Here is a 24,951-nt window from a genome sequence, read left to right on the forward strand (position 1 = left end):
CCCCATAAACTGATTTTTTTCTATATTTTTTTGTTGGTGCATTATTGTTGTACATATTGATGGAATTTGTTGTTACATATTTGCACATGCACACAATATAATTTCCATTTAGCTAAATATTTTTAAACAAATTCAATATAGTAGCTCAAAAACTTAGCAGATCTTTAAATGAAAATATGTTAGAATAATTGCTTGACTTTTTTTAAGGGTTTTTTTTTTTTTTTTTTTTGGTAGTTATAGATGGACAGAATGTCTTTATTTTATTTGTTTATTTTTATGTGGTGCTAAGGATTGAACCCAGTGCCTCACACATTCTGGGCAAATGCTTTGCCACTGAGCTACAGCCCCAGCTGAATTGCTTGACTTTTTATCAGGAAACTGTTAGTTGCTTCTATACACCGAGTAAAACATTAACTTTTTGGGTTTTTTTTGCAATAACAAGAAGTAAGGAAAGCTACGGGCAACTCTGAGACCTTGCAAAACAACTTGCAAGAAAAATGAAGCTCCCGATTTTCGTAGTAGATGCATTCACAGTAAGAGCATTTCGTGGGAATCCTGCTGCTGTTTGCCTCCTAGAAAATGTAAGTACTTGATTTTCAAGTGCAGTACTTGAACTTTATAGATTCCTATAGAACCAATTACTTCTTTAAAAAAAAAGCCAGGTGCGGTAGTACCTGAGGCTGAGGTAGGAGGATCACAAGTTCAAAGCCAGCCTCAACAACTTAGCAAGGCCCTAAGCAACTCAGTGAGACCCTGTCTCAAAATAAAAAAGATTGGGGATGTGGCTCTGTGGTTAAATTCCAGGTACCAAAAAAAAAAAAAAAAAAAAGGAGACTCTGCCCTGCTGTTTACTTCTTTGGTTTTTGTGTTCTTTTGACATGATATCAGTGGTATTCATGTTGTCAAGTTTATTATGACCAGATTATGTGACGAGAATGCTTATACCTAGGCTGATTTCAGAGAAGTGAAGATTCATATAAAGAGAATCTAGAGTCAATTTAAAAAGAACTAGCTAGGTACACTGGCGCAGCCTGTAATCCCAGCTACTCAAAAGGCTAAGGCAGGAGAATCACATGTTTCAGGCCAACCTGGGCAATTCAGCAAGAATTTGTCTCAAAAAAAGGGAGGTTGGGGGAGTAGGGGGTGACTAGGAATGTAGTTTAGTGGTAGAGCACTTGCCTAGCATGCATGAGGCTCTGGGTTTAATCCTTAGTACTACAAAACAACAACAACAACAAGAATGTGGTCTTCCATTAGCCATCAGGGTTCCATTTAGTTAGCACCAAATGTTGAGGGGAATGAAATTAGAAATTGAATCAGTTTTATGTGATTAAATGTGTCTGATAATAGATTTGTCATAACTAAGACTGAATATTTTTAACCTTACTTCTAGCTTAGACATTTAGAAATTCTTTTCAGGACCAAGAAAATGAGACATTTTGTAAGGAATTAAGTAGGTAGAGAGGTAGAAAGAACCAAGCTCTGAATGTACAGAACTTAGCTTACCAAAAGTCTTATTTTTAAAATAACTTTTTGAAGCCAGATGTGATGGCACATTCCTGTAATTCCAGCTACTTTGGAGGCTGAGGCAGGAGGATAACAAGTTGGAGGCCAGTTTCAGCAAATTAGTGAGACCCTGTCTCACGATAAAATAAAAAGGGCTGGGGATGTAGCTTTGTGGTAGAGTACCCCTGGGTTCAGTCCCCAGGACTGCCCAAAACAAAAACAAACAAACAAACACAACTTTTGGGTTAGGATAAGTGTTAATGGAATAGTTAAATATTCTTGACTTTGTAATTTTGGGGGGGTAGTAAGAAACAGATGATCTTAAATAAGTCATATAAATTGGGCAAATTGTGCACTGGGGCTTTTGCAGTGAATCTGTTTGTTACATAAGAAACTATTGATTCCTGGGGCTGAGGCTCAGTAGAGCTCTCGCCTCACATATGTGAGGCTCTGGGTTCGATCCTTAGCACCACATAAAAATAAAACAAATAAAAATAAAGGTATTGTGTCCAACTACAACCGAAAAAAAAAAAAAGAAAGAAACTATAGATTCCTATCCCTGGACCAACTGCAACAAATTCCTTGGAGGTGAGACCCAAGCAGCCCTGTTTTTCAAAGCTCCCCAAGTGATTCCTGTGTGTAATCAAGTTGAAAAACTGCTGAGGTTTGACTGAAATTGGTCAATATTGTTGATTGAGTCCTTGGAACACTTCTTTCTCCCTCAGTGGAGAAGGAAAATGTGATCAAGTGTCCTTACCTTGCCCTACCTGTGCATTCCTTATGCAGCCTTGCAGCTGAGAAGGTAATAAGTCAATAGACTTTATCCAGTAACACAAGAGTGTGGGGAGATTAGTGAGAGGATTATTAACCAGATTCCAAATCGTGAACTTTCATTAGGAACAATCTGGAAAACATAACTTCCTGTCAAGGAATTGTGGAATTGACTATAAATGCTTGTCAAGAGTCTTAATATATTTGTCCCATCTTCCCATGGAATATTATTGAAGAATTCTGAATATAGTTTTGAGTGATTTATATATTTAGTTTTTACCAGATAATAAAAATTGGCATTATTCCCCAAATTACTCCTTTTATCTTCAGAACTCTTACTAAACATCAGATCTAAAGGACCTATTTCTATCTATCCATTAAAATATATTTGTATGTTATTTATATATTTGGAAAAACTATCAATAAAAATTTAAGTGAAGTTCTTAACAGTTCAGTAAAAATGAAAGGAGGAAAAAGATAGGAAGTCCATGACTCAGGGAAGCTCTCAATCTTCTAATTATTCACTTCTTTTTGGCCTTGGACCTATAAGACTAGCTAATTTGATTGACTGTCAGGGTCACCTGAATAGGTATCTAAAGATTATTTTGTTAAGCTTCTTAATCATGTTTTTTCACTCTTCATTGGACATGAGAACCTTGTCTTCCTGGAGGCTGACATAGCATTTTCTAATTCACAATCAATAAAAATTATAATAAAAGTGACAAACATGATCCTTGAATTCTGGATATGGTGCATACCCAAAACACTTAGAGAAAATGCAAGTGAACACAGGAAAATATCAAAGATAAATAAATGCTAAACCTTATAATATTGATTACAATTCCAAAGGCAGTCAGCTTACCTTAATGCATTCTACAAATATTTATCAATATCTACCACAAGCCACTCTGGGCTAGGGGTCAGGGTTATAAAGATTAACAAGTAGATCAGATCTGTAAGTACACAAAGTCTAATGATAGAAATAGATATGGATATCTCATCCTTATTCAGTAATCACCACAGAGGCTAAAAGACCTAAAGGTAGCAAGTATAGTAGGGACTTGGAGGATTGAACAATGTTGGGTTTTATGGAGGACAGAAATACTTGAGAATTTAAGTGCAGGGCTTCAATAGAATTTTTGTTGTGTTTTGTACAGTTATATTTTAACTTATTTAAAATTTGACCAACAATCTTTTATCAAGTATTCAAAAACGAGGGATTGAATCCAGGGGCACTGTAACTCTGAGCTACATCTCTATTCCTTTAAAATTTTAAAAAATTTTGAGATCGTCTCATAAAGTTGCCAAGGCTGACCTCAAACTTGTGATGCTTCTACCTTAGCATCATAAATCACTAGCATTATAGGTGTGCGTCACCATGCCCAACGAAGGTAAAAAAATTTTGAGAAATGAAGTTCCAAGGGTTTCTATAATATTCTAAAGGTTTTTCGTTTTCAAGATAACTCCATTTTAAAAATTTCACAAGGATATTCTTTCACTTTAAGATTGTACAATAGGTGAAAACACAGAGATCAAGAGCTAAGTGGAAAAAGGAAGAGATATTTGAAAAAAAAATAACACTTTAAAAAGTTGATGGCGTTCTCAAATACCTTACAGTGTTTGACAATAAGGGCCAAATGGAAAATATATATAGAAATAATGTAATAATAAGGTGGATACATTATATGACAACTATGTAAAAAATTACTGAGACCCACGACTAATACCGGAATTTAGTCCGGTAGTGATAATGAGTGGTATTTTGTTTATTTTTGGGTAAATCAGCTGTAATATTTAGTGAAAATAACATATCAACCGGGAGAGGGAATCTATATTGAGTCTCCCTCATATTCTAACAAAGTCTCAGGGTTTTTTGTTTTGTTTTGTGGTTGTTGTTGATGATGGTGGTGGTGGTGTGTGGGTGGGTTAGAACAGGGTTTCTCAACAATAACACTATTCACATTTTGAATGGTTCTTTTTTATGTATGGGGTAGTTATTGCATTGTAAGGTTTTTAGCAGTATCCTTGGTCTGAAGGATATAGTATGAAGTATCCTTCCCAGAAGATGAGAGTAGTACCTCCCCAGTTAGGACAATCAAAACTGTCTTCATACATAGCCAATAGTTCCTTAGGGCAAAATTGTTCCCAGTTGAAAACTGATTGTTTCAGAGGATATCTATTCTTTAAAAAAAAAAAAAAAAAAAAAATATATATATATATATATATATATATATATATATACATTTTTTTTTAGTTGTTGATAGACCTTTGTTTTATTCATTCATCTATATGCAGTGCTGAGAATCGAACCCAGTGCCTCACACATGGCAGGCAAGTGCACTACCACTGAGCCACAGCCCCAGTTCCCTCAGAGGATACCTATTGTAAGAGGGGTTTATTCTTGAGTTTTCCTGTTAAAATTATTTAAGAAAAGAAACTGTGTTGTGTGTCCAATGTATTTACTCCAGTTCAGCTGACATTTATTGGGTGGGTGTCTACCATGCTCTGGGTACCATGTGAGGACCAAATATAGAATTCATATATATGCACTATTTTCCTCATCAACACTAACAATAATTTTCAGTAATAGCAGGGAAGAGTTTTATTTATTTATTTATTTTTAGTTCTGGGATTAAACCCAAGGCCATGAACATGCTAGGCAAGTGCTATACCATTTATCTACACTCCTAGCCCTGCAAGCAGGATTGGCTTCACATTTTTACAAAGGAATGCTTAGTTTTAGTTCCTCAACTGCTTGCTGCTCCAAGTTCCCTGGTGAAATTAAGAGAAAACCAAAAATGTGTTTACAGCTTGGTGGGGTTGTATAGTTAAGAGAAATCAGACATTCAGCAATACTGTGTTTAATCCATGCTTTAACTCATGTGGAGAAGCTTATGATGCAGTGGCCATTTCCAGACTTGGTGCCCTTCCTTAGAGAAAGGATCATTGGCTAGGTGTGACCACAGTGATCAGAGGCCCCTGGGGTTTCTAGAGTGTTCCCACCTTATATCTCATTAGTATGCCCAGAGAAGAGATGAAGAGCTCAGAGAAGGTTCTTCTAGGGAGACTGAGGGTTTTTCTTTGCCTCGTATTTGAGGGAAGAGCATAATGCAAAGGATGAGATGTTTATGTGGGAATTTCTGCTTCCTATGTATCTTCTCTGACCTCTGGAATATAATCCTCTGTGTTGGAGCAGTGACTTCAGGCAAATTCAGTCAGATATTATGTTGTTTTTTTCATGTATCTCACTTTACCTCACTACCACTCTGGAGTAGGTCTTATTTTGTCCCCATTTTACACATCAAGGAACAGAGGCAGAGGAAGGTTAATAATTTGCAGGGTGTCACACTTCTAAGTAGCTGACTTAGAATCCCACCCCAGGTCTGCTTGACTGCAGAACCTGCGCTCTTAATTACCACTCTCAGCACCCGGTGGTTCTAGGAGGTGACCTATGTCTCTCTTGTGATTCATTTAATGCTTGTCTTCCTTACTAGACTGCAAATCCTATGAGACCTTAATCCATTTTGACTAGTTCCAACATATTCTGCCTATCCCATGGTAAGTGTGGGTATCTGTAGAATGAATGTGAAAATATTACAATCAGCTAATTAAGGCAAAACCTTGTTCTAAGAGTTCTTGTTGACTAACAATTACTGATTTTATGTTCTCACTGGTTAGGGTGGAGTGGATGGGATACAAAAGGTGATATGAGCTTTGGGTTCTGTGATGGAGCTGGAGAGAGTAGGCATATGTAAGAAGTATCAGGAACAATCGAAGGCAGCCCACGATGCGAATCCTGCATTGTATGGACACGACTTCACTATAGGAAATCTGAAAGTAATCTCCTGTTTTTTTCTGTGTGGTTTTAGAACTGTCTACATCAAGGTGCTTTCATTTGCTGGGATCTATTTAGCATAGTGCAGGGGCAAAGAGAGGTAGGGCTGTCATATTTAGGTTGCCATATTTCTAAACTGCCACAAGATGGGAGTATTTTAAAGCTTATTCTGGTTTTCTGATCATTAATCTTGTGGGTCATAAGATGGCAGAACCTAAATGTCCTGAGGAAGTGGACACTGGAACTCGGAAAAGCAAACATCACTCTTTTTTTGCTCTTGGAAATTTGATTCATGTGAGAATGCCAAAGGGAAATGAATCCTAAAGCAAGAGTATAGCTCTCAGTTTGTCATTTGGGGGAGGGGGTCAGGACTGGGGAATTAAACCCAGGGTCTTATGCATGCTAAGCTATATCTCCAGCCCAGGTTTGTAACTATTACAGGCAGCATTTAAAATGAAGTCTGAGTATTAAAATGGAAAATATTGCTGGTAAAAAAAAATTCAATTTTTTTGGCGGGGGTTATGGGGATAGAACCCAAGGCCTTATGCATGCTAAGTATGTGCTCTACCACTAAACTGTACCCACAGCTCCAAAATTCAGTATTTAGATGAATACACTGTTTGTTTCTAAGCCTCCCATAGTTGAAGCCTCCTCGTGATTCAACATTATTTTGACCTTTTGTTCCAGTGTAGCAATCCAGTGAAAGTTCAGTTGTTTGTGGTACATATTGAAGGCTGCCATTTTCAAACTTTTTATATTATCTCCAGTTGCTCAGGCAAATAGCAGGTGTATTTTAAAGTGTCCTGGTACAGAAATTAGTTACAGAAATTCAAATTGCAATCAGTGCAATATGGTAAGGTAGAGAGAATTACAGAGTTGATGGGCAGTGAAATGAGTGTCCTAGGTAGTATGTAAAACAAGTCCATTTGCACACAAGTTTATTATGAATAGATGGTGACCTTGGCTACAATTTGGGATGCTTTAATGCTTTTCAAGACTCTTGTCCTAAAGATCACAGGAAGCTATAGGCAAAGAAAGGAAGAATAAGGAGAGAAAATTTCGCTAGATCAAATAGAAAGAACTGGAAGGCATGCCAGGTTTCTGTAGCCCTGGAGGTAAATCCAGGAAAATCAGCTAAAGGTTGGCTTTTTTTTTTTTTTTTTAGATTTGAGATTTAAAAAAAATTAATAGTACCATGTGCTTTTTACAATGCCAAAGGGATACCTCTGATAGAGATGGGATCCCCTACAGCAACTTTCAGGTTCTTGGTAAAACACATGCATTTTCTTGATTTTATTTAAAAAATAGTGAAACTTACAGAGCAACTGCCTACACATCCACCTGTCCTTGGTCTTCATTGTCCTTGCAGTTTCATGGCCATATTTAACATTATTTCAGGGGCTGCCTCATTTGGTATGAGAGAAAAGCAGTCACAGCTAACAAAGGGAGGAAGTGACAAAGATTTTAGGCTTAATTCTGCAAAAGATACTAGAAATCACAACCAAGCTCTTGTAATTGACTGCAAGTCTTGCTAAAAGTATCTGGAAGGGTAAGTCATGTGTGTCTCCTGGAACAACTTGTGGGAAGGGTGAACCCTGCCCCTGCCCAGGAGGGATCCCACCTTCGCCACCTGTTTCTTATTCCTTAGTCTTGACAGAACCTCCTAGAGAGTCAGTTGGCTTTGTAAGGACCTTGCCACAGAGATGGTCAACTCTGCTCCCCACCACTGTGGTACTGGGGATTGAAACTAGGGATGCTCTACCACTTTTTAAAATTTTGAGACAGGGTCTTGCTAAATTGCCTAGGCTGGCCTTGTACTTGCAATCCTCCTGCATCAGCCTCCAGAGTGGCTGGGATTACACCACACTCAGCTCTGGTCAACACTTCTTCTAGAGGCAAAGTAGTTGCCAGTGTATAGAAGCTAGGGTAGCAGTGGTTTTTCTTTATCTCCCCTTCAGTCACCATTGTGGCCTGTGATTGTAGACTCTGAACTACAGGACCTAAACAGTTCCCAGTTTTCATCAGGTGTGTCGTATGCATGGGCAGGTGGGTCAGCTTCCACAGAGAACATCCAATATACCAGTGGAAAGTATCTGAGTTAAATTCTTAGCATCATTGCCTTGGTGACTTAAACAGCAGCTCCACCCACTCTTCTACTCAGGTGGGACTTCTCGCTCAAGCCTACAGGTATGACAGTGCTCATTCTACTTCATTAAAACTATCCAATTTCTTCCTAACTTTGGCGCACAGAATTCTAGAGTGTCAAAGATGTTGTATCTTTTTTGGGGGGAGAGGTACTGGGGATTGAATTCAGGGGAACTTGACCACTGAGCCATATCCCCAGCCCTATTTTGTATTTTATTTAAAGATAGGGTCTCACTGAGTTGCTTAGAGCTTAGCTTTTTGCTGAGGCTGGGTTTTGAACTTGTGATCCTCCTGCCTCAGCCTTCTGAGCCACTGGGATTACAGGTGTGTGCCACTGCACCTGACTCAAAGGTGTTGTATGTTAATCTCTGATTTAATAAGAGAACACAAGTGAAGTCATGACTTGACCAAACTCTTTGCCCACATTTTCCTTCTAAATCTGCCTTATTAGAGGTGCACCACAAGACCTCATCTTTAAAGTCCTAGGGTATTTATTGTCAAAATCTACATATCTCAGGGCTGGAGGCATAGAGCTCAGTGTTAGAGTACATATTTAGTATGTTCAAGGCTCTGGATTCAATCCCTAGCATCAAATGAAACCCCAAGATAAACAAAACCCCAAAACCCCCTACATACCTCAGTTACATACTCTTTGGTATTACTTACTTGTTGCACCTCCACATCCAGCATAAGTATGAGTTTCTTAAGCCATTTCTTTTTCTGTAGGACTACACTGACTTAAGTGCTATTACCTACACTAACTTAAGTGCTATTACCCCCATTTTATTTATTTTATTACCCCCAGGTGTGGAAACTGAGGCTCTGTATGATTAAATAGATTGTCCATTCTTACCCTACTACAAAGTCTGATCCAGGTTATACATACAGTTTTGTCTGTTTCCAAAGCCCACATTTTTATGATTTTAAGTTTATTTTGAAAAATTAAAAACCTACAGAAAAGTTTTAAGAATGGTACTATGGGGTCAGGGGCTGTAGTTCAGTGGCAGAGCACTTGCCTAGCATTTGTGAGGCACTGGGTTTGATCCTTAGCACCATATAAAAATAAACAAAATAAAGGCATGCAGTCCGTGTACAACTACAAAAAAAAACTTTTTTAAAAAGAATATGAATATAAATAACCATATGTCATTGCTCTCAATTCACTAATTTTTTCCATTTGCAAAGCCTACATTTTTCTTTTTTTTCCCCCTTTGTCAAATAGGTTTCACTGTGTTGCTCAGGATGGCCTCCAACTCCTGCACTCAAGGGATCCTCCTACCTCACCCTCTGGAGTGGGAGGCTCATATTACCATGCTGGCTCAAAATCCACATTTTTTTTTTTTTTTTTGGCTGTACTGGAGATTGAACTCAGCACCTTGTACATGCTTGGTGAACTCTCTCTAGGTTAACATTTTGAAGCAGGTTCTTACTAAGTTGCCCAGGCTGGCCTTGAATTTGTGATTCCCTTGAGTAGCTGGGATTATAGGCATGTGCCACAATGCCTGGCTTTAAGCCCACATTCTAGCACTGAGCTATATCCCCAGCCTTTTTGAGACTTAAGCCCATATTCTAAATCACTGTACCATTTATTAGTCATATCACAATCTTACACACATACACAACCCACATGTTTTTAATTTCATCTGTAAGAGTATAAAAATATCTGTCCTGAGGGCTTAAAATGTGTTAGTTTTCTGTTGCTGAGACCAAATACCCAAGATAAAACAACTCTGAAGTAGTAAAGTTTTATTTTGGCTTATAGTTTCAGAGGTTTCAGTTCATAGTTGCTTGTCCTGAAGCAGAATAGCACATCAAGGCTGGAGTGCATGGTGAAAGAAGATTGCTCACCTCATAGCAACTGGGAAGCAGAGAAAGAGAGGAGTGGGAGAGAGATGCTGGGGTCTCATAGCCCCTTCAAGGGCCTGCCCCCAATGAGCTAACTTCCTTCCAGTAGGCCCCACCTCTTAAATGTCCCCATAGCACATTGGACTGATGAGTAGGCCTTTAGCATGTGGGTTGGGGAACATTTAAGATTCAAACCATAAGCATTAATGAAATGCAGTGAAATAATGGGTTTATTCTTTCAGCAAATATTTATTGAGATCCTACTATCCTGGGTTGAGTACCAGGCATTGTCTTGGACCCAGACAGAGCAAGGTAGCACAGTCCATACCCTTAAAGAGTTTAGAGTGAGGTGGGTAAGGGCAGACAATCAAGAACTCTCCAGCTACAGGAAATCTGAACACCAAGGACGAAATTTTTGAACAGAGTGGTACTGGGAAGAACTAGAAAGGCTTCCTGGAGGAGGTAACCGCTAGCCTGAGGCCCTTCCCACAAGAGGGAGTAACCCATGAAAAAAAGGGGGGAGGAGTGGTTTAACCTGGCAAGAGTAGCTACTGAACATTTCAGTATCCAACTTAGCATGGAAGATTGAGGAATTTCCTTTTGTGGAAATTGGTTTTAGAAGAGAGCACATGAATTCAGAATAGATATTAATCTGATAAAAGATAGACCAGGCCAGTTGAGTTTTCAGTCTGTTTTAGCTTTGCACATTTATAATTTTTCTTCACAGGACACTGCAAGTATCAATTTCTAGAAAATAATCTTTGTAAAAGTGTCTTGAATTCCTTGGCATGTAACTTGAATTTCCTTTTAAGTGTATATATTTTAATATTAATAAATTGTTATGTTAGCTAATGGTAGTTGCTATCCAAAGAAGTCTGATCTGTTTCTGGAGTCTCAATAACATTTTTGTTTCTAATTAAGAAATTGGATGAAGACTTGCATCAAAAAATTGCCCAGGAGATGAACCTCTCTGAAACTGCTTTTATCCAAAAACTGAACCCGACAGACAACTTCACACAAAGTAAATATGCATTTTTTTCTTACCCTCTTGAATGGCACCAGAAGTTACTTTTTGGGAGGGAATGATTTTATGTAAGGGAAATTCTCATTTATTATTTGTATGCAGATAGTAGATCTAGAAGATTCTGATTTGCTTTTGGTTATCTCGGGTAAAGGGTATGCTATGGCTTAAATGTGTCACCCCCAGATGAGTTAGCTCATTGGGGGCAGGCCCTTGAAGGAGCTATGAGACCCCAGCATCTCCAATAATTCATGTATTAGAAATTGAATTCCCAATGTGAATGTTGCGGGTAGGGACTAATGAGAGGTGATGGATTAATGTCTTATTGTGAGAGTGGGTTCATTGTCTCAAGAATGGACTTCTTATAGAGGTAAGTTTGGTCCCATGTTGCTCAAGTGCTCATGCATATGAGTTTTCTTGCATGTCTGCCTTCAGCTGTGGGATGATGCAGCAAAAAGGCCCTTATCAGATGTAGGCCCCGTGACCTTGCACTTCCCAGCCTCCTCAACTATAAGAATTAAATTTATCTTCTTTATAAATCACCCAACATATGGCATTCCATTGTAGCAATACAAAATGGACTAGGAGGGTGTTTGGTGAACCTGAATGTTTCAGCTCCAGACCTAGAGCCAGGGGCCCTGGGATGCTGGTCTAGCTTGCACTCACCCTTTCACGAGTTTTGGTATTAATCATGCTAGTGATGTATTTAGGAAAGAAGAAAATGAAAAGTTTGCAATCTTCTCTTAGAGGAATGACCTTGTCTCTGTTTGACTTTTCCTCCTCTGAAGGTTCCTGCTTTGGACTAAGGTGGTTCACACCAGCGAGTGAGGTCCCGCTCTGTGGTCACGCCACCCTGGCATCTTCGGCTGTGCTGTTTTACAAAATAAGTAATGTGAATTTCTTTAATGAACCTATCACTTACCTATAGCAAATATATATTTTTAAAAATTCTCATCCACTCTTTCTAGTGGACCAAAGTGAGTGGTATAAAGGTATTGCAGTTTATTTCATACAATGGTGCAGAAAAAAAAAAGAAAAGAAAAAACAAGCAACCTTTAATCACACTTTAGCCTTTATGAGTATGCAGTGGGCATCCTTGGGTTTTCCCTGGAAAGCCATTTTATTATAAATAGATCTCTGGTTTTTTTGTGTGTGTGTGTGACCAACATAGCAGGGGGATTGGCTAGGGCAGAATAAGTGCCTCACATGATATGATACTGGGGAACCAAAAGGCACACCTTGTTCCAAATATTGGGACATACATTGAAATTTGTTCTATAATAAGAATTTCTTTGCTATGAATTTTAAAGATTCCTGAGTCCTGACCATCAACATTTACCTTAAGATGGTGCAGCCCCTTAATCCTGCCAGTTCTTAACTGCATGATAACCCTCAGGGATTTGTGGGAATGGGATAGAGAGATATCTGGAAATGCCTGGAAAGGGGAGACAATAAAAGAAATGTAACACAGAAACAGGATGATGTGACAGAGAGGGAGCCTGGGAGTGGGCAGCTGGGAAAGGAAGGTCTTAGGGGAGTTACTTCAGATGGTGAGGGTAAAGGAAGATGTCACAGGGCAAACTCTCCCAGGAAACAGGCTGAGAGACATTTGTATTCAGGAAGAATTGAGGGGAATTTTTCTTGGGCTCAGGATTGGGCTCAAGAAAGCAGGATTGAAGAGAGGAAGGGGTGGACCTGAAAAGTAGTAGCAACAAAGACAGACAGTTCACAACTTACCTGGCTCAGGCCACAGGAGCTATGAAGCTGGAAGTTTTTTCAACTGGTAAAGTTCAGAACAGAGGCAAAAGTTCAGGCCTTTTTACCCTCCGTGAACCAACTCTCAAGCCTGAAAAGAAGCATTACTTTGGGTAAAGTACCCCTCTTCAGCTAAGGGCAATTCCCAGAGAGAGACTCAGCTGAGAGCTGTCAGCTGTTAGACTACTGGTAGCAGAGTCAGGGCATGGAAAAGCAAGCAAGCTTCAAGGTTGCACCTGAGAACAGGTGCCTCCTTAAATTTGGCACTCTCTTGGACTTCCTTGCTTCACCTAGTCCCAGCCCCAAGGTGGGAGATAGAATCTGGATACCGGCACCCTCTAGAGAGATAGACCTTTGGGGTGAAGAATGAGACAAAGTCTCCTGAGCAAAGAGCTGGAGTGGGTGGATCAGCATCATAGAGAGGCAGCAGCAAATGCAAAGCTGCAGTAAATTTGATCTGAGTATCTGGAGCGTCCTGAGGGAGGACAGGCTTAGCAGAAAGGGCTAGACCAAGAGCCCTCTATCATGTAACCCAGCATACAAGAAGATGATTTGGGTTTATGTGCATAGGGGACCAGAGTGAAGAAAAGCAAACATCCTGAAATATTGTGTAGGAACTCTATCTTGAAAAGAAGGGTTTAATGAAGTTGGACTGAGTCTTTTGAAAGCAGGGTCCCACATTGGTTGGAATGGCTCTGAGGTTTGGAATAATAATCTCTCAGTCTCCTATGGAGTCTTAAGTTTAGATGAGATAACGTGTGAAAAAAAATGCTTTGCAAATTATGTCTTACACCAATTATAATGAGAAAAATAAAGCTTTGGGTTTCAGAATGTAAATTTTATGCTCAGTGAGTTAGTATGCAATGCTGAATTTCTTTGCCTTTGAGAAATGGTTAAATATTACAGAAATATTAGTGAGAGAAAAGAATTAGTTTACAAATTTAAAAAAAAAGGTTAGATAAAAAAATGTTAGATGAATAACCTAAGTTGGTTCACAAAGGGATATGGCAGCATTTGTGATACATTTTTTGTTTTGTTTTTGGTACTGGGACGGAACCCCAGGGCACTCAGCCACTGAGCCACATCCCCAGCCTTTATTTGTATTTTATTTAGAGACAGGGTCTTACTGAGTTGCTTAGAACCTTGCTAAGTTGCTGAGGCTGACTTTGAATTGTGGTACATTATTTTTTAAAAATTATTTTTATATGTATTTTTAGTTGTTGATGGACCTTTATTTTATTCATTTATTTATATGCAGTGCTGAGAATTGAACCCAGTGTCTCACACATGCTAGGCAAGCATTCTACCACTGAACCACACTCCCCAGCCCTGTGGTACATTCTTTTTTTTTTTTGGTGGTGTTGGGGATTGAACCCAGGGCCTTGTGCAAACACTCTACCAACTGAGCTATATCCCCAGCCCCTGTGGTATTCTTTAAGTCAAATTTTTATGTATAGCTTGGTTTACTTAGGGTGAATTTGATTTGTTTGCACGTAAGACTATTGTTCACAACTTACCTGTTTTGTCATCCCCTTAGAATATCTTAAATATAATCCACAATAATGGGGAGCAGAGAACAGAAGTTCATTGGATTAGACAAAGGGGAATGAAGGGAAGGGAGGGGGAACAAGAAAGACAGTAGAATGAATTGGACATAACTTTCCTATGTTCATATATGAATACATGACCAGTGAATCTCACCACTGTGTACATCCACAAGAAATTAACTTAGAAAAATAATAATAACTATGGATAAATGGTAAAAAGATAATAGAGGGAGGGGAGCAGGGAGCAGGGGAAGGAAAGGTACTGGGGTCTGAATTAGAATAAGGTATAATCCAGGTATGTATAATTGTGTCAAAATGGATTCTACTGTTATGTGTAACTAAAAAGAAAACAACAACAACATCTCCCCCCCCCCCACACACACACACAAAAACAAGTTAAGGAACAACTGGATTTAATCAGACAATGAAAAAAGCAAAGGATTCTTCCCTGTAGCCTTTGGAGGTCACATGGTTCTACTGACACTTTTGATTTTAGACTTCTGCCTTCAGAACAGTAAGATAATGAATGTTATTTCAAGGCAAAAAAAGAGAGAACATCTTAAACTAATCAAGTTTATGATTCTATAGTTATCGTTGATGGATATTTTAAAATCTGCATTAGAAAATATTATCCCAGTGAAACATTATCCCTTGAGAAGCTGAGGCAAGAGGATCACAAGTTCAAGACCAACCTCAGCAACTTAGTGACCCACTGTCTCAAAAAATAAAAAGGGCTGGGGATATAGCTTAGTGGTAAAGTACCCCTGAGTCAATCCTGAAACCAAAAGAAAAAAAAAAAAAAAACATTATAGCAGCTCTATCAGGTACACTTACTTATTATCCCATTTTTCCCTCCATGCTGGGGATCAAACCCAAGGCTTAGTGCACATAGGCAGGTGCCCTGCCACTGAGCTACACCCCTAACCCTAACCCCATTTTATAGCTGAGAAAACTGAGGCTTAAGGAAGTTAAATAATTTGCTCAAGAGCATAGTTAGTAAGCAGATAGGAGCTAAATTACAAAGCCTTGCATTATGATGACACATTCCAATAGTTGTATTCCTTGTTCTCAAGTTAGAAACCAGTGAGGGTTTTTTTCTACTTTAGACCCCAGCAACTCAGACCTGAGCCTCCATCACAGGAAAGGACAGCATTGCCAGAAAATCTTAAGACATGCCAGGCATGGGGGCTCATGCTGTAATCCCAGTGGCTCAGGAGGCTGAGGCAGGAGGATTGCAAGTTTAAAGCCAGCCTCAGCAATTTAGAAAATCTTAAGACAACACTAAGGTGATTGAAATAGATATATAAGTGTATAATATAGTTCATTTTCTTGTTTCTTGATTCTTTTTTGTTTTTACTTTTGGCCAGAAAACACAAATAATATTCTAACCTTTGTCACTCTGAGTGGGGAACTAAAGGCCAGAAGAGCAGAGGATGGTATCATCCTGGATTTTCCTCTTTATCCGACCTACCCACAGGTCAGCTCTTTTTAATTATGACACAAAATGTGTACAACCAACAGCTTGCCTATTTTACAATGATATTATGTTTTTTTTCCACTTTTAGGAGTTCCACGAAGTAGAGGACCTGATAAAGGTTTGTGAAAAGAATCAAATATGAACCTTTGTGATTCATTAATTTATTATCGTTTGAACACAAAGATTTGGTATGATTTGATCCTGAAAGATAGTCCTCTACCAGTATAAATGTTCTAATGGAATCTGAGCTGAATAGTGCATGGTAATTTCAGGTTTAAATTTTAATATTCTATCTGTTTGGTGAGAAAGTTGACCACTTATTTATCTATTTTACTTTTGTCTGTGTTAGGGCTGGGGCTGGAGCTCAGTGATAGAGCACTTAAAGCACTTGCCTGGCATGTGCAAGGCCCTGGGCTTCATCCCCAGCACCGAAGAAAAAGAAAAATCAGCATTAGCTTCCAGGGTGAGAGAAAGACTTGTGGGGCAGACTGAGAGAAAGATCTGAAGGAGGTGCAAGAAAGAGCGTAGAACATCTTCAGGAGATGTTAAGTATCTGGGAGAAATCAAGCCTTTAGACAAAGAGGGGATGTGGAATTTCTATCCATTTCTAGCTAGAAGGATAGAAATGAGCCTGAGGCATGGCCACAGAAGTTCAGATATGAGAGTTGGGATTTCTGACAGAAATGGCCATTCCAAGAAATCCATACAAATAACAATGGAAGCTGCCTGACAATTGTTAGTGTCTCCAGTATTTGTGGAAGAGAGACTGAGGAGGGAGGGTGTGCTTTGGTGGAGACCAGGAAAGTGTGGGTGCTTCCAGAGAAGACCAGACACAGCCTGGCCCCCTCATGGATCTTCCATGAGCATGTGTCGAATGATAATAGTAATAACAACAACAACAACAATATAATAATAGTGTTTTTGAGAGTCTCCTCTGTGCAATAACATGACTAAGTGTTTCACTTGCATTGTTTCATATAATTCTGAATATTATCCTTAAGGTAGACACTACAATTATCCTACAGTTCTGGGGCCAGAGCAGCCCCAGGTGCCCAGGTGCTTAGTGTGCGGGGAAGTAAATTATTCTGTTAAATGGTTTATTGTGGGTTCCATTGGAGTGTTTCTCAGTGAATTTTCAACTAGAGTATTTATAATATCTTTAGTGTTTTGTTTCATCTAAGTTTTCAAAGAGTATAATTGAGTATCATGGATTCTGATTTTATACCCAGCTTCACCCATGGCTTGAGTTTCAGGAGATAGATAAGTCAAATTTATAAATTAATTGCTTTATTGACATTGGTGAGAACCTGGAAAATATTCATCATGGTCAACCTTGTTCATGAAAGAAAAAACTTCACCTGGTCTCTCTAAGCCTCAGAGTCAGCATTTGTAAAATGGGATAATAAAGGTCCATTTATCATGAGTGTGTTAATTTGTGTTCCTTCCTAGAAATTGGCATCCAGATTCCCAGCTGAGAAATAAACTTTTAAATCAATGTGTGAATTCAGGCAGAGAAGGGCAGTTAGACTGAGGGTAGAGAGCAGATGGGATCTGGCTGTCAGAGTTCCCATTTCTTTGGGAAAGGCCATTGGTCAGCCCATAGGGTTTCCCCCTCTTTGTGCCATTGAGGTATAAAGCCCAAGTACCACCCAAGACAGTGGGAGCTTGAGCACCTCAGTCCTAGAGAAACCAAAGCCACCTAAGGATGGCCATAGACAGTTATGTAATCATCTGCTTCACCTGGAGGCTGGGGTGGTCCCAAAGGATGACTTTTGGAGAGGAAATTGTCCCCTCATAGCCTCCCTCAGCACCAAGCCATTTCCAAACAAACAAATAATGTTCTTGGGTTTGAGCAAGGTTAAGTGTAGTCTTAGGTAGAGTGAACTCAGGTATCTTGAGAAAATGTTGTGTTACTGATCTGTACCATACCACCTAAATGTAAGTGGTGTGCCTGCTGAGCAGAACAGCACAAGACAAGTTCCCTAGTCTCCACTTGACATCTAACATGTGGAATGTTCTAGTTGTTGCTGCAGGTATTCTACATGTGTTATTTATGTGCCACTCACAAGAACAATTCTAAGAGGTGTGAATGAAGCCCCTATCAGTTAAGAGTTGGGTTCAGAGCTTCAACTCCAGGGCCACTCAGATTTGGATCAGGATGGGTGTGCCTGTGAGAGAGAAACCCTGGGCTCTGAGTCTCCTCTGTGGGGAAGATACCCATTGAAAGGAGTTTGTGCCTTCAGGCATGTGGTAACCACTCGTGGGCAATGCCTACTTTGAGGCTGGCAGAGGGTGAGCTAAGTGGCTCCTGAGAGGCCCTTTGGGTAGCTAGGAAACTGGACATCTTTGAACAATACTTTAAGCCCCCACGTGAGCTAATGCACTTGGAGACTGAAGAACATGGGGTTGCCTAGCTCACAACAGATGCTCAATGAAAGGTCGTTCCCCATTGAGGTGATCAAGAACTTGACTGCAGATGTGCTCCTGAGGAGTTTTTGGTCCAAATCCACAGATGGCCATAGGCAACACACTGGTCCAGGATATCCGATATTCTCCAGATACCCGAAAACTCCTTGTCCGGCTCAGTGATTCTTATGACAGGTAAATGTGATTGTTAGCTGTGTCAGCACTATGAGGAGGGCTGAGCACCTGCTGGCTCGGACTGTCTGTGCTGTGTCCTGTCAAACCATGACTCTTGCGACCAGGTTCTTTCTAGGGAGATACTACCACTGGCCCTTCTGTCCTCTCCTGCTGAGCTGTCTGGGCAAGCTGCCCCGGGCCTGTTACACATTCTGTGTAGTGGGGAGGTCTGTGATCAGAGGAGAGGAAGGAAGGCTGTGAAGTGGTAGTATCTCCCTATGAAGACTCTGAAAGTGAATACGGAGAACCTGCTGCAAGTTGAAAACACAGGGAAGGTGCGAGGACTCATTCTTACCCTAAAAGGAGAGGCTGGAGGGCAGACCCAAGCATTTGATTTTTACTCCAGATATTTTGCACCATGGGTTGGTGTGGCTGAAGATCCTGTAACAGGTACTTTTTTCCTTAAGTCCAGGGGAGGGTTAAACACGAAACAGGAGGAAACATGTAGCTATTTAAGTGTCCTTCATGTCACTTTTCAGGTTTCTTTGGTTCTGAGCTTCTTTTTTTTAAATTTTTTTTAGTTGTTGATAGACCTTTATTTTATTTATGTATATTTGATGTCGAGAATCCAACCCAGTGCCTCATACATGCCAGGCAAAGTGCACTACCGCTGAGCCCCAGCCCCAGCCCCCTGAGCTGCTTTTATTTCTCTCTTTCTCCTTGCCCCTCCATCCTCTCACTGAAGTCTCATGCGACAAACACACTATAAAGGAGATATTATAGGGTCAAACTGTGGTGTCAGATAGCCTGGCTTTGCATGGCTAGCTTCCTGTTCTTGACCTTGGGCAGATAACATTTTAAAAATCTCAGTTTCCTCCTCTATAAAATATAAAATCCTGGGATAATACTTCCCAGGATTATGTAAACATGATGCATTTTCAGTGCTTAGTACAGTGCCTGTCACATGGTCAGTATGCAACAACTACTAACTGTTTTCTTTCCTTTTTTTTAATATTTCTTTTTTAGGTGTAGATGGACACAACACAATGCCTTTATTTTTATGTGGTGCTGAGGATCGAACCTGGGTCTTGCCCGTGCTAGGCGAGCACTCTACCACTGAGCCACAATCCCAGCCCCTAACTGTTTTCATAACTAGAAACTCTATCCCCTGAGCCAATACCTCCAGATATTCCACCAGCCTGATGCAGAGGGATGAAATCCAAGATGGGCAGGAATGTCATACCTCTTTCTTTCTACTGGAGATTGAACCCAGGGTCACTTTACCACGGACTTCAGTGAGAGGATGGAGGGGCAAGGAGAAAGAGAGAAACAAAAGCAGCTCAGGGGGCTGGGGCTGGGGCTGGGGCTCAGTGGTAGTGCACTTTGCCTGGCATGCATGAGGCACTTACCAGCCCTTTTCATTTCTTTTTTAAATTTTGAGACAGGTTCTCATTAAGTTGCTGAGGGCCTTGATAAATTGTCCAGGCTGGCCTCAAATTTGCAATCCTCCTATCTCAGCCTCCTGAGTTGCTGGGATTACAGGCATATGCCACCACAGCCAGGTTGTGTCCCATTTTCATCCTCTTTAAGAACAGTGGGCTGGGCAGCAAGGGTGGGGATGCTTGATGGAGCAGGTTTCTGGGTGGGATGGGGCTGGAGGAGGCTGGGTAGAGACTTTGAGGCTCCCATTCTGGTCAGATGGTAGAGACCAGGCTGGTTCAGGACCTTGACTTAGTTACTCTCTGAGGAACAAAACATGTGAAATTCAAAGCTCAGCAAACAAGCACTTTTGAAGACTCAGGAAAATGCCCAACAACATCGAAATAGTCCAATGTAACCTCTCCCCATGGAAGAGAATTTCTGAGAAGATTTCCACATGCACAGCTGCTTCCCAAAGATTTTATTGGCACAAAGAACACATGTCCCCACCCCTCCCTCATAATGTTTTTTTTCTAGAATGTGAAGGTTTTTAGACCATGATCACCACGTTTTGAGGTTTTCTTGGGAACTGAAGGGTTTTTTGGAATGTGGAACTTCCAGTGCCAAAGCCAGGTTAGTCTTGGGCAAACCAGGACAATTGGTCTCCCTACTTATATTCCCTAACAGTAAGTTTTACTGAAGCAGGGAACATTTTCTTCTTTTCCTTTTTCTCCCCCAAAGACTTTTCTGTTAGTTATGACTTCACATTTTGTTTCTTCATTTTTGTATCTAATCTCTGATCTTTTGAAAAAAAAATTGACTCTAAAGAAAATTTTTTTTGACCTCCAAAGCACAAGAATATTTCCTTGAGAAACAATTGGCTTTTGGTCCCCACTTTCCTTGTCTATGTACTCTAAGAGGAAGAAAATAAAGAATACTTTATTCTGGAAAAAATTTAGAAATATTTATGTGAAGGCCTGGTTTTCCTACCAAGAGCTGACAGTGAACTGATAGATAAGAATTAAAACCAGAAGCCAGGAATGATGGCACATACCTGTAACCCCAGTGACTCAGGAAGCTAGGACAGGAGGATTGCAAATTCAAGACTGGTGTCAGCAACTTAGCAAAGCCCTAAACAACTTAGCAAGCCCCTGTCTCAAAATTTCAAAAAGTAAACAGGGCTGAGGAATGTGACTCAGTGGTTAAGTGTCTTTGGGTTCAATCTCTGGCACCAAAAATAAATAAATAAATAATAAAACCTGCAGTCTAATCATTCTTCAGAAATAGTAAGGCAGATTTGATACATGATTTGGAGGAGCTTATTCATAAATTCTGTGTTTTCCTTTCTATCTCCATTCTTAATTCCACATTCTGCTGCTGCCTGGTCAATATAAAGATTAGATGACCTAAGGTTTACTCAAGTTAAAATTAATTGTAAATGCTTATAAATTTACTGCAAAGTCACTCCTGTTTCCTTTGGGATTGTCTTATAATATTTCATTTCTATTCAGGGTCTGCACACACTGTTCTTGGCAGCTACTGGTCCCAGGTGCTAGGGAAGCAAGAAATGCGTGGTAAGACATCTCTTTTGTCTAATTTTAAGCTAGTGTTCTTTCACATATGCACTATACCCTTGAAAATGTAGTAAAATGTTAAGGCTCTCCCATGTGAAATATCCCTAAATATTCTTAAATATCCACCACCCCAAACATCCTCCACCTCTGCTTCCCCCAATACACAAACATTCCTGATACAATAAATGCCCAATAAGTATTTGTTGAATAGAATTAAATTGCTGTATAACTTTGGCTCAGAGAAGTTATTCATAATGTGATAGATTGAGACTGGGTGATGACTAAGGTTAACTTACATCTTATTGTTAGTCACAGGATTGATCGAAATTGCTCTTGAACCAAATCCCCTGGTGATGATACGTTGCTCAGGGCCATAGCCAATGGAGGCTGCACTTTCTGATCATCAAAGCAGGACTCTAACCCCAAAGGATGCAGGTCTGACTTAGTGGGAGGAGTAGGCCTCTGTGATCCTAGTGGATAGCAGGGTAGCTCTTCTCTTTCCTTGGTGAGTCTAATTACTCTCCTAAGCACTGAGCCCCTGGAAGGCTAAGGCCATGCTCTTTTGTCTGCCATGGCACATGTGGTTGCTTGAATATGTTATGATTGAATGAACTCCCTCTGTCCTCTTTAGAACTGAGAAGATGGGGCCTTCTCAGGAGGGCCAAGACCACCCCTCTTCATCTTCTTAGACTGCTGGTCCATGCCTCTTGCTTTTCACACATCCTTGCTTACACCAGAGAAAGCTAAGTGTTGAGTGTAGCTGGGGCATTACAGGAAGCACTAGAGGAAGTGGTGCAGGAAAAGGCCCAGGAAGGGAAGAGGCATGGTTGTATGTTTTGTAGATCAAATTATGTTTATGTCCCTCTCGATCTTCAAAAGAAGGGAGGGGAGGTGGACAATACCATGAATAGATGAAGGATTTTTAAAAATTCTTTAGTTGTAGATGGACACAATACTTTATTCTATTTATTTATTTTTATATGGTGCTGAGGATTGAACCCAGTGCCTCATATGTGCTAGGCTATTGTTCTACCACTGAGCCACAACCCCAACCCCTAGATGAAGAAATTTATATTTTAAACTGACTTGGGAGGACTCTAGGGTTTATTATTTTATGTATAAATTTTTATTTTTTTTTAATATTTTTTGGTACCAGGGATTGAACCCAGGGCACTTAACCATTGTGTCACATTCCCAGCCTTTTTAATATTTTATTTAGAGACAGGGTCTCCCTGAGTTGCTTAGGGCCTTGCTAAATTGCTGAGGCTGGCTTCAAACTCATGAGCCTCCTGCCTCAGCCTCCTGAGTCACTGGGATTGCATGCATGTGCCACCAAGTCTGCAACTCCAGGGTTTGTAATAAGAGGTCTTTCGTTATCTTCTGTTAATTACAGAGTGTGAAAATGTTCATAATTTGTGACTCATTTTATTTTATTTTATTTTTTTAGCATTTCAGTGTTCCCCTCGAGGAGGAGAACTATACATTTCATTACGACCTGAAGGAAGAATTGACATTAAGGGTGGTGCCGCCCTTGTCCTGGAGGGCATGCTGACAGCCTAGAGACAGTTGTGCTGTGATGCTGCTATCTATAACAACAAACCATTGTTTCCATGGAATGAAATAGAACGGCTGCCTTTAGCAAATTAGCATGGTAGTCCACTTAATTAATCCTCATGTTAGGAAGAGGAAGACATGTTGATGGAGATTTAGTAATGCTTCCAGACTAATTAACTTATGGAGTTTGGACCGAGTGTATTTGAAATGTAAATAATGAGTAGCAAAAAATAATGTCACTTATTTTGATTATGACTACACATCAAAGAATGAGAAATACATTTAGTAGAAGTGAAATTAAACCATTTAAATTTAGGTGTGAGTACCTTTTGCAACCATTTTAAAGGCTCAATAACTATGTGGAGTTAGAAAACTATTTCATGGTAGAACACTAAGAAAAAGTACAGTAGGCTATAAAATGTTTGCAATATTATGCTGTGAATATGGAGAATATGAATTTATGTGGACAAGCACTGGTTGTGAAGATAGCAAAGTGAAAAATAGCTCATGTGTCGGGATAAGAATGGAAGTAACTCTAATGTATATAAAAATTGTTTCCTTCATTGCTGCCCTCAAGTACAATAACTAAAAATTAGGACATAACCAAAAATTAAAACAAAAAAATGTATATTCAGCTACTTCCTGTCATTGTAAAATTACACACTAAAAGTAATGTAATCTTTTAATTTTTCTTTTTTTATCTGGTACTAGGGATTGAACTCGTTTGGGTCCTACCACTAACCTACATCCCCAACCCTTTTTGATTTTTGACTTTGAAGCAAAGTCTCACTAAGTTGCCAAGGCAGGCTTCAAACTTGTGATTTTCCTGCCACAGCCTCCCAAATGGCTGGGATTACAGGCATGTGCCACAGTGCTTGGCTAATCTTTTTTGATATGTGGCCTTAGAGTGATAACTTAAAAGGGATTCTTCTCTTAATAAAATGTTTTAACATAACTTCATATTCAGTTAAATCTATAATATTGAACACCTAGAGTTGATTTTGGGGTGGGGACTGTTTTGAATTGTTTCGAGTGTTTAGCATTGATGCCAATTCTTAGCCATTTCAAGAACCACAGGCTGATTAGTTATGTCCTTGTAATGTCCCTAGTTTTTCACCTTAATTGCATTAAAGAGTGAATTTATTGTTGCATTTATCTTATGTCTCTTTTGATTGGCAATAAAAATAAATAATTTCCCAGCTTTCATGTCTCAGCTTAATGAGTGACCCCTGGCCTCTCACATGCCTCACAACTTATCATGACATAGCCATGGATCATGATACCAAGAGCAAGAATCACTGTAGGGTTTTCATGAAGTATGAAGTTTTTCCAATCTGAGACTGAAATATATGAAGAATTTTATATAAATCCATAGTTGAAAGAGCCTAAACTTGCTCTCTCAAATGTACGCTATTTTTTCTTATTTTTTAAATTTTATTCTAATTTGTATAGGCTAATTTTTAATAGATATTTTTGGGAAACAGTTACTGAGAGAACTCTGAATTTTTTTTGGTGGGGGCGGGGGGTTGCTGGAGATGGAATCCAGGGTCTAATACATGCCAGGCAGCTTCTCTACCACTGAGCCACATCCCCAGCCCCTCTGAATTGTTTTTTGCAAAGTTGCTATTGGTAGCACAAGACTCTGCATCTGCATATATTTCAAACCATGTATCCATTTTTGGAAGTGATTTTTTTTTTAATTATCCATTTAGCAATGTACAGTTGAGTCAGAATAGTCAGCACAACAGATCATGCTTACTGTATTTACTGAGCCTCTGAAGGCTGATTGTGACCGTAAGTACATAATGTAGCAGCAGCCTGGGAAGCAGGGGCAGGGGCAAATGGGCATACCTGAAAGAATAGACAAGTGGAAATGAAGCCAGGTGTGGTGGCACATGCTTGAAATCCCAGCTGCTTAAGTG

The 24,951-nt window shown here is 39.7% G+C and overlaps 1 protein-coding gene across 1 annotated transcript in view; it reads left to right on the forward strand.

Moving 5' to 3' along the window:
- The window catches only part of Pbld (phenazine biosynthesis like protein domain containing), a 55,385-nt gene extending 31,155 nt beyond the window's left edge, over positions 1–24,230 (forward strand). The window contains 9 exon segments of the mRNA XM_071611227.1: positions 443–581; positions 11,024–11,123; positions 11,912–12,010; positions 15,793–15,902; positions 15,991–16,020; positions 18,415–18,522; positions 18,767–18,932; positions 21,413–21,475; positions 22,923–24,230. Coding sequence (XP_071467328.1) covers positions 498–581; positions 11,024–11,123; positions 11,912–12,010; positions 15,793–15,902; positions 15,991–16,020; positions 18,415–18,522; positions 18,767–18,932; positions 21,413–21,475; positions 22,923–23,035 — 873 coding nt within the window. The 5' untranslated portion in view covers positions 443–497 and the 3' untranslated portion in view covers positions 23,036–24,230.
- The last annotated feature ends 721 nt before the right edge of the window (positions 24,231–24,951 follow it).

This window comes from Marmota flaviventris, chromosome 4, assembly GCF_047511675.1.
Source record: "Marmota flaviventris isolate mMarFla1 chromosome 4, mMarFla1.hap1, whole genome shotgun sequence".
Taxonomy (NCBI): Eukaryota; Metazoa; Chordata; class Mammalia; order Rodentia; family Sciuridae; genus Marmota; species Marmota flaviventris.